Here is a 10,783-nt window from a genome sequence, read left to right on the forward strand (position 1 = left end):
GGTCAATAACAACATGCAATGGAGCAGGCCGATTAACGTAGTCACAAGACCTCTGTTGTGGTATTCATCTATTAGAAGTGGCTCTATTAATATTTACAGCAGAGTCTTCCAAGTCTTCCTATTTTTTTGCTAGCCAGACCTGTACACAAGATAAAAAAAATCGGAATAAGGTGACATTCCCCAGTACAGTCTGGGTTGCCTTTTCAAGATGCAAAGAAATATGACCAGTGCCGTGACGTAACCAGGATTTCTACTGACGCGCATGATTTTACCATGCTTATTGTAATATACTGGCCTAATGCGTGTGAGTGGTCCCAGAAATTATTACCGCCCTTTATTACCCCACAACAAACCGAGATCTCATTTGGCTCAAGTGGAAGAGGACAGTGTTTTTCATGCTGAAGTTGCTGGGTTCAGTCCTGGTGGATCGCTGCAGAGTCTGCAGGGCTTTGTCTACTTGACTAGCCTTGTGGTGGTGGGTTGTTTGTGGGGTGGTTTTTTTGAGAAAGCGCCCACTGTTGCAATGTGGTATGCAGAATACAGGCATTTTTACCAGCACACCAGTTCGAGTAAGTTCGAGCGGGGCTTGCTGACAACATGGTAAAAGTTCCTGTGCACTGTCCGTGTTCATGTTTTCATCATTCTTATCATAGGGGAAGTGCAATGGTGGGAGATCTCCCAGAAATGGTTTGCGTAGACAGTCATTTTATTACATTAGCATGTGAAAGGGCTAATACTGTAGGCTAAGGGGATGGCTCCCTGCTCTCACAGACAGGTCTCCTTGCCATCATCCTGGCTGAATGTGGATACTCCAGACCAGTGGTTCTCAACCTGCAGCCTGTGGGCTTGCAGCTCACAATGGTAAATAGGTTTAGAACCATTGCTCCAGACCCAGCATCATGCCAAGGCGTGGGGTAAGGAATTCAGGTTGTCAGACAACAACCCACAAGAGTAGGAAAGGGCTTACCATGTACAGCCCCTTCAAGTCCAATTCTGGAAGGTGCCAAGTGTCTCCTAGGAGGTGCAGGGCACCGCCCCGCACACACACACACACCCCGCCCCCAACAACCTTGAAATCAACTGAATGGTTGTTGATCAGCATCTGTGTGGTCTGCACTATACAGAACGTGGAGGAGACATGGTCCCTAAACAGACAGACAAAAGTCAGCAACGTGGGGGAGGCAATATCTTTATTACAGAAGTTTACTAACATAAGTTGGTCCAGTAAAAGATACTCCCTCACCCATCTGGGCTCTTGAGGGGTGGGGGTGGAGGGACAGCCTAATGCTGATAGGCTTTGAGAAAGAAATGGGTTTTCAAGGAAGGCTGTAAAGAAGGAGCGGATGCAGAAGTGCCACACTGGGATGGGAAGAGTGTCCCAGGCAACAGTGACCATGTGGGAGGTGTTGTGGAGATGGGCATGGGAGAAGGAAGCAAAGAGGAGGATCAGGTGAGAGGTGCGGGTGGGGTAAGAGAAGCTCGGGGAACCATGATGGAGAGGAGAGTTGAGCAGCACCTTGAAGCTGAGGAGAACTCGATGAAGAAGGCAGTAGGGAGCCAGTCCAGGGCTTCAGGCACTGACGTTAACAGGGATTTTGCTACTGACATCAGTGGAAGCAGGACTGGGCCCTTGAAGGAGAGGTCAAGATGATCAGAGCAGTGGCTGAGGGAGAGGATTTTCACAGTGGGATTTTAGACGGCCAGCAGGGGGAACAAGGTGGGTATCAGGGTCTGAGGCAGAAGAGTTTGCAGGGGTCAAATGATATCTTCAAAATGTCGCTAAATGCCATTTACTTTCGTGTTTCTTTACTATGCTGGGCAGTGGAACAAACTGCTCCAGAGTGCACTCACTGTGGCTTTTGATATCAGCTTGGTCTGTAATCCGTCTTCTCTCCTACACTCGACAGAGGGACCATTGTCAAAGCTCGGGACAAGCTCTACCACCCGGAATGTTTCATGTGCAATGACTGTGGCCTAAACCTGAAGCAGAGGGGATATTTCTTCATCGAGGAGCAGCTGTACTGCGAAACACACGCGAAGGAAAGGGTTAAGCCCCCCGAAGGATATGATGTTGTCGCTGTTTATCCAAACGCGAAAGTCGAACTTGTCTAAGTGCATACTCTATTCCTGGAGAGGTCATAAGGCAACTTGCCCACCCACACGCATGCCGCTAGTTTTAAAATATGTCTGTAATCAACTCCGATTACTAGTGTCTCAGTAAAATGCCTATTCAGAGATAAAGCGGTTTACTCTGGGGATCTCAAGGGGATGGTGTTGAAAGCATATGAACAGGTTTTTTCCTTCCTTTTGACGCTCTGCTTTTGGGTTGTCATGCTGGGTTTTTAAATAAGTTCTGCCATGGCCTTGTCCAAGATCTGTGTAAGTATTGATTAATTTTCTACTATGTTTCATATAAAACCAGTATTCTTTTTTTTTTCTCTTCATTTTAAAAGCTCAAAGGAAATAAGGCACTTTAACAAGAGAAACTAACTTTTATTGCATTGCTTAAGATCCATACCTTTCTGTAACACATTGCTCTGTGACTCTGAGTGCTAAAAAATTGAGACCAGGTGGAAGCTATGTTCCTGCAATGCAGCACAGTGGTGGGGTGGAAAGAGTTTCATACAAGATCTGATATTAAGCAGAGATGACTGTCCTGTGCAAAAATGATCTTTTTAAAAGTAGTCACCGTGAAATTCACTAGTTACATGACATGGCACTAACCTGATCTGCAGACCTGATCCAGGTTTCAATCAAAAAGAATCAAAAAGGCACTGTGCACCTACATTCTGCTATAAGGTTTGCTTTTCTGTTTGCTTTTAGTTCCTGGAATTCTCTGGCATCTAATGCTTAGGACCGTGACATAGTATTGGGCTGCCTGGCTGATTCCTGAATTGGTCTTCAGCTCCTATGTTTGACTGCCTTGTTCGCCCTCCTGCAAAGGGTGTCTTTGTTTTTGTTCCTCATAGGTCTGATCCAGCTTTTGCTGTTTTCAGTGGCCCCTAGGATTGTACAGCAGCTCTTAAAACTACGTGCCATTCTGGCTCTCTGTAATTTCACAGCTGTGGAACCAATAGCAAAATCCATCAAGAACTTAGAAAGTTGCACCAGAACTGGTAAATGCAGCTGCTGAGCTCATTCTTCCTGGTCTAGAGTGAGTGGGAGCAGATTCAGACCCACTGCTGCTCAGCACAAACCTAAGCCATTTACAAGATTTTGTTTCCCGTTTGTTTTGGGGAAATGTTTGGTTTTGTCAGGAGAGATGTTTTGTTCTGGTGTTTGGAGGGTTTTATTTTCCTTGGGCATCCCGCTGGAACGGCATCTGACATCCAGTATTGGCTGAACGTTGGGCCGTTCGTAAGCCGTGAGCTGAGATTTGGCTGCTTGAGTACCACTCATGCTAATGGAAGCCATGTGGCCAATTTCCCCCATGCACTGCTTTGGAAACCTTACCCCTGCATTACCAGCACATTAAAAATAAGAAGTCCTGGAAACATTTTTCTTTTAGAAAGGTCATGTGTCCTGCTGCTGATCTCTCCCACCGGAAGAGGCAGCAGGATGCAGTTGCCCCAATAACCACCATACACTAGGCACCCCTATGAATTGAATTTGCACTTCAGATAGAGGTAGAGTGCATTCCACTGAAAACTGGTGGACTACAGTTCCCCCAACTCCCGTTGGGCTCAGTGGGGGTTGGAGACATTCCGCTTGCTGGAATATCCGACCGTTTGAACTGTAGACGTGGTTTAAAAACCGAACAGAAAACAAATCACCTTTTTTCGGTGTCGGAAAGCCGAACATTGAACTGCATGGTTGCCAGGGTTACCGTATCCTGGTTATAGTTCTGGTCTGTTTCTTAGCAGTTAAAGAGCATCGGCAGTGACTCTGAGAAACACAAGACCCCCCCGGCATTCCACGCAGCTACTAGTAAAACATTCAGTTCCGTCCTGGGCAGATCATAGGTTTTGATCACTCCCCAGAAAAGAATGTGTTTGTGGTTTGAATTGTACAGCCCAGGACAGCATTATTTCTCGATATCAGAACGAGTTACTATCAGACGGGGGGTGCTATTTCTGCGTAGGAGCAGTAGCCCCTTTCCCCTACTTCTCCCCCTCCCCCCCCCCCCCCCCCCCCCAGTGCAGAGAATTGTGAGGAATGCAAAACATGGCACTCTGATACACAGCTGCCTCTTCTGGACAGGCACAAAACAGTATAGATGGGGCAACCGGCCTGCCCCTCTTTCTCCTGTCTGTTTTCCCTAAAAGGGGTCTGAGAAATGGGGTCTCGGAAGAAGGTCAGAAAAAAAGATCTGTTGGCTAGTGTTAGGCATAGAAATCACCTGTAGAAATCGTCCTTCCTATGGCTGCTACATCACACCATGAAACAGAGAGGCTGTGAGGGTTTGAGTGGCATATTCTTTATTCTGTTTGACGCTATGATGGATCACAGGAGAGAGGTTGGCTGCTAGAGTGGGACACATGGTTAACCCTGTATTGGTGAAACCGGTTGCTGGCATAGCGCTGGTATTCAAATTTTCCTAGTGCTGAATGTGCTGCAGTATTGGCAGGCTGCATGAGAAGCCAGGGTCAGGAAATCCTGAGTCCAGATGCCACCTAGCAGCAGCGCAGACAAGTCTGGTAATTCATAAATATAAGGCTGCTACTGTTCATGTATGTCTAACTCATTTGCAGGAATTCTTCTGCTGGCAGGGTGAGGGCATCTCTCTGTGTGAGAGAGTGAGGGTCATTCCAGCTGACAGCATATCCATTCTCGCTTTTGTTTCATGCATTCAGTGGATAAGTGATTACAGTGGTGCTAGTGGAAGTGAGAGCCTAATAGCACTGCTTAAAGCTTGACATTTTGGTAAATAAGGGCTGGCTGGCTGGGTTTTTTTTCTTCACAGTTATGCAGTTTAATCCTGACCAGCAATGCACCTTCCATGCCAGGCCTGAACGTCCCCCAAACAAAAGTTACCCATCCTGCAGAATGGTGAAGTAGTTTTATAATGTGGTTTAGACAGTAGCTTGTTTTCGCTTGTGATCTGCTCAGGATTTGAACCCAGAGTTCATCCCAAGAGACAAAAGGCTATGGCATTGATGCGCTGTCCCTTAGCCCCATGTGTTTCTCCTGGTAATGGAAAATACCTTTCCCCCTTTTATCTCCTGTGCTCACCATCAAAACCTGCATCAGGTCTGTAAATCCATCTGCACCATGGCTTGCAACTCCCTTCAGTGAGGAGCGGGTTTAATTATTAAGGTACAGGTAACATAAGGGGGTTCTGTTACATAGATAGCTGAGTCTAGTTCTCCCTTTACGTATGCTCAGCCTTTCTTAAGGAGTTGGACCATCTGAACATAAATACTTTGGACAACTGTAAATGATTAGCTGTACTACTAAACTCCTAATCAAGTATAAAATATTATTGCACTCTGTTTGCCCGCCACTACTGGAAGCTTATTACTTTGCAATTGTCATTCACTTTCATTTGTACTTAGTTTTTTAACCTCGTACATTACTGGGCCCAGGTTAAATGGTTATAATATGTTTTGTGAAGTGGGTGCCTGCCTTATCTGTTTTTGGGGTTTGTTCGGGTTTTTACGTACTGATGTATCATCGCTAACAATTGATCTCTTTGCACTTCGTCTATAAATATTGCTTGTGGTTCATTTCCTCTAGTTTTATTGCTCCCCTTAAAAGTCCATGTTCATTTTCTCATGTGCCCTTTAGCTAATTGTCTGCTAAATGAGAAGTCGTGGTAGTCCAGAACTAGGAGAAAAAAAATTATGGGGCGTGCTACCAGTCGTGCCATAGGCTTCCTGTGGGACCTGAGGCAAGTCTCTTAACCCCGCTCCCTGCCTCGGTTTCCCCATGTGTACGATGAGTGTAAGACTTCTTCGCAGGGTTGTTGTCAAGCACCTTGACATACTCAGATGGAAGTTGGGAAGGAAGCATGAAGTATCTTTTTAATCAAACACCAAGATTTAAAATTGAAAAGTCATTTTCCCCTGTTGTAAGTGCCCTCTCTCAGAAACCCATTGTGTAATATCATCAGATACAGGGCACAAGCATGTAAGCCCATTGGATTTGCTTGACTCGCAACAGACACTTTACATCCTTCTGGTTCCCACAGAGAAATAAATAGTCAACCATCCTCTTCAGGCCCTTACCCATTTTCTCATTATTCAAATATTTGTGGCAACAAAGAATGATAGTTAATGCTGTGTAGGCATGTGTAACGATAATCAGATGGGGACCTGGCAATAAGTCAGAAGCATAGTGACATAGAGCAGAACATGGACGTTTCTAAACAAACAGGATTGAGTGCAGGCTTGACTGGGCAGGAGGAAGAGTACTACAAGACTGGCCTACCTAGCTTTTCCAAATGTATTGTTGTGAGAATGACGTAATTGTCAGGTTGAGCCATCTATCACTTTCCAGCACCTGTATCTTCTGTTCAGCTCCATTTGTAAGGCGGTTTTTCACACTGCAGGTGTCCAGCACACTCTTCAGATGTGTTGTGACCCTAACATGAGGCACACCTTAGACATTCGTAAATTGCTTCATTACCCTTGTGTTTGAATGTATAAATCAAGCAAACCATTCACTTAGGCATCCTCAGTGGTCTCATTTAGCTGTTATATAAATAACAATGCTGGCAAGATCTAACCTTAGGGATTCAAACTTACCTCTGTTTTCATTTGAAAATAAGTTCCCACAAATCAAAATTTCTATACACTTGTCTCATGGCCACTCTTTCTTATGAGTAATCAACTCATTTGCTCCCCTGAGTAGCTTAAAAACGGAGCCACCTCACACGATAATATCCTGTGGTAAATTAGTTTCTGGACTGATTCCATTTCGCTTACATTATTTGTCTTGTAACAAGTGACTAAAACCAGACTGCTGTTCTACCTGCCTTACCAGGCTAGTGACAAGAATGAACCTTGTAAATACCGCAAGTGTCTGTTAACTCTATTATTTAACTCTGTAAAACATTTGGGGGAGAGCGTTTGTATGAAATACAAAATAAAGTGGTACTGTCAGTTTCCTGTCTCTCATTCATTATAGCTGAGTTGTTGCTCTGGACTTTCTCCAATTTGTCCACATCTTTCCTGCAATGTGGTGCCCAGAACTGGACTCATGTAAGGATCCACCCCAAGAGAAGCGTCCTGCAATGCCAAATGGAACAGATCAGAATTGCAATGGAGTTTTCGCTGAATGAACTGTTAACTTGTGAGATCCCCTTCCCCACTCTAACATATGCTGGCTGCCCACAGCCCAATGTGGCCACGGGCACCCCAGCCATTCCCCCCTTTTCCCAAAAAAAATCATGCATTGGGGTCTCAGAGGGGAGTGGTGCAGGAGATATTCTAGTGGTTCCTACATCACTCAAGGTTTCCGCTAGGTGGGGCCAGGAGACCTCAGAGAGTCGGGTTTACCGCCTAAAGAGCTGCTTCTTGCTGCCAGAGCAACTGAGAGTCAGGTCCAGAATATAAGCCCTAGACTACTGCTGGCAGAGCGGTGCTGGGGCAGGTGTCACTCCTAGAGAATTTGGTCAGAGATCCTTTTCTTCAAGAGATGGTGGCTCTGTTATTCTGACCATCGAGTTTCTCATCTGTAAAAGCACCCTGGATGGATATGAAGAGATTTACCCACAATGGGGTTTAATGTGCACAATACCAGACTCCTTTCGCTGAGGACAGAACACAAACTCAGAAGGTTTTGTAAGGTCCTGCCTCAGCTCCCTGTGATTCAGCCTCGCCCACAAGTCTGTTTGTTTTGTTTACAGCTGTAGATATTTTAACACAGGATCCAGATGGAGGGTTTTATTTGCAAGGACGCAATATGAAGTAAGAAATGTGCAGATGCTGGTTATGGCTGGTCGTAGCATTCTCTGCTCTTTACAACTGGGCTTTGAAAAGGGCAAATCTGTTCAAATGTAAAGATAAATCAATCAAAAAGGTTTTGTCCCTAATTCCAGGTTCACTCACAAGAGTCTTGGTATCAAGATTCATCTTCCCAGGCTGTAAAGTGCAGTAGGATATACACGTACAAGTAGAGAACGAATGCAAGGAGCATCTGATCCACCATTCTCAGTGCCTGGATGAGGTCCATCGCTGTAGTCAGTGCTGGAATGGATCCTGAGTCAGTAGCTCTGATAATCTGGAGGCGGACAAAGAAATAGGTGAGAACTACCATGTATCAGTGTGGACCCACAGTCCTTCTCTGAATTATCTGGCATGAAGGCCACTTTGCTGTAACCTGCAAAATTACTACAGATTGAGACTGAGCAGCGACTGTCCCAAGATGGCTCCTCTCTTGTGCAGACACATGCTGATTGGAGCTATATGTTGATGCTTTGCTTTCGCCTTTTCTCCAGCCGCCATTACAATTTTGATCCAATGCCCCTGGGCCTTTTGGTACAAAACTATAATTTTTTCCTTTGGCTGGAGCTCATGTCTTGCCTCTGCCCATATTAACTCGTACAAAAAGCGAATGGAAGCAGTCAACAGCTGCAGCCATGCTGAGGGACAGATGTGAACGTGTTTCTGGTCCTCACAGGCTGAGTACAGAGGGCTACTTTGGCTGCCGCTATCTACCATAAATGTGTTTTCTCCTTTCAATCTACAAGCTGGCCTTAAGGCCCAGCAAAGTGATCATCTGACAACTGTTCAGGTCCCTGTGCAGAATGTGTTAGTGGTCTCAGCCCAGATCCTAATGGACAGCTGTCCACATCCCTTAAAACCATTGCTAAAGTTGGCACCATGTAAGTCTTAGCAAGGAGGCAGGGAACTGAGTGGGCATAAAGACCAAACTGTCCTCAGTGCTGCACTTGCTCCATAGCAGATTTGAGGCACACGAGAGGGCTGGGTGGGTGGCAGTATTCCATATATCTATCAAATGAACAATCAGGAAAAGTGAATTCTTGGTGTATGAAACAGCACTGATTCCATTTTATATTTTACAGTAAATAATTAGGATGACCAGAGGAAAAGCATCAAGCAGAAAATATAGGGACCTCCTGGCATTGGCATACATTCAACCTGGGGTTCAAATCCAGTGGCAAGCAGGCTTAACTAACAAGGGCATGGATCCAGATACTTTGTCACCTGCTTAAAACAGTGCAAATCATAAGATTAAGGAAGATTTGGCATGCTTGCTAGCTAACATAGCGAAGGACATTTTCTGGAAAATCTTGCTTGGGAAGAATTTCTGAATGTACATGTAAGGCAAAGGAAGAAAAAAAACCCAAACTACGAGTCAATATAAAAGTGCAGCACTATTTTACAAATGCCTTTCTTTTATTCTTCACTCCTAGTTCACCAGCTTCGATCCCGCCCAGATTGTTAGTTTACGGAAAGTTGTTACCTTTTGCTGACTTGGGTGGCTAAAATGTGAAATGAATTTGGCCACAGTTCAGCTCCTGCTGGACACAGGTCTTCAGCACAAAAGCCACTACCACCAACGGTATCAGTTGTAATCGGGAGCCTGAGCAGCAAACCCTAAGGACCGAACGGGCCATAGGTTGAAATCGTTGAAACTACTCTCGTAGTTGGAAGTTGTACCAGCTGTTCCATAGTGAGGTGCATTGACAAGCCCATGTGGGGGAACCTCCAGCAGCCCCCCCGTCCTGTATCTGTCCTGTGGATAGTGGGGTTTGGTCTTCATGGCTATCAAACTAGCGCCTTGTAGGAGCGCTTCACTCACAGGAAGCCCTTTTTGTTTTCAAAAAAACTCTACATCAGAAAAAAGTGGAGGCCACAAAACATCTGCCACTGAATAATCATCGGCACAAAATAAGTGCAGAGGGACTAGGAAGAAACCTCCAAACATTTCCAACGGTGACTTAAATGAAGCCTGTCAACTGCTCCTAGCTTAGAGGTTGCTTTTGTTCATGTTTAGGCTGTGACTTGTACTGGGTTTATCAGTTGGTTTCAAAAGCTCAATGGACATTTTGAAAACTCAAACCCACTGGCTCTCCCAAAGCTTAGGACCAAGAACTCCCTTTCTAAACATGGACCATTAAACGTTACTAAGCAGCCAGATGCAAAATGGCAGAACATAAGTGGGTTTGCCAGCTTCCGCCCTCCCTCCCCCCTCAGCAGAATTTGGGTGAGGAAACAGAACCCTTTCCTAATTCAATCACTGATGGGAAATACAAACAAATGTTACCTTTAAATATTTTTAAATTTGTTTGGACCTAATGAGCTGCCTGACGATAATGAGTCCACATCCCCATCCGAGCTGGTAATGGTTATCTGGACTTTATCATCTCATTCCAATTAAAGTTGAGTCTGTATGATTGGCCTGTTACTGCTTTTCACCATACCAGAATTTATTGCCTAGGCCTGCTACAAGCTGGAGATCTTAGACCACAGAGGGATCCAGCTTGCCTTTTACTAGCACGCTGGGAACTGACGTGCTATTGTTTTGCTTCGTTATGCTTTTAAAAAAGAAACTGGTGCATCTAATGTGCTTTTAAAGGGGATCAGATGCTCTTGGCAGACTGGTGATTCTGCTGCAACTTCCACAGCAGTTTCTTTGCCTGTGAGACCCTTTTCAGTCTTCCCAGAACGCCAAGGTAAGTTACATAATGCTGCTTTCCCGCCCCCGCCCCCCAGCCCCCGGTAGACCCTAATACAAGATTAAATTATTGCAGCAGCTTTTCCCTGATAGGAGGAGCCTGTCATAAAAGGGACTGACTTTCTCAGAAGTCCCTTACTGTTTTAAGCTTGACCCTAGTGCAGTGTCAGCTTCTCTCCCAGCCAAGTCCTGTTTGCTG

At 45.2% G+C, this 10,783-nt stretch overlaps 1 protein-coding gene across 1 annotated transcript in view; it reads left to right on the top strand.

Moving 5' to 3' along the window:
• PDLIM4 (PDZ and LIM domain 4) overlaps positions 1-4,069 on the top strand; it is a 93,012-nt gene extending 88,943 nt beyond the window's left edge. The window contains exon 7 of the mRNA XM_074960482.1: positions 1,908-4,069. Coding sequence (XP_074816583.1) covers positions 1,908-2,112 — 205 coding nt within the window. The 3' untranslated portion in view covers positions 2,113-4,069. The remainder of the gene's footprint in view (positions 1-1,907) is intronic.
• Positions 4,070-10,783: the final 6,714 nt, after the last annotated feature.

This window comes from Natator depressus, chromosome 8, assembly GCF_965152275.1.
Source record: "Natator depressus isolate rNatDep1 chromosome 8, rNatDep2.hap1, whole genome shotgun sequence".
NCBI classification, from domain to species: domain Eukaryota; kingdom Metazoa; phylum Chordata; order Testudines; family Cheloniidae; genus Natator; species Natator depressus.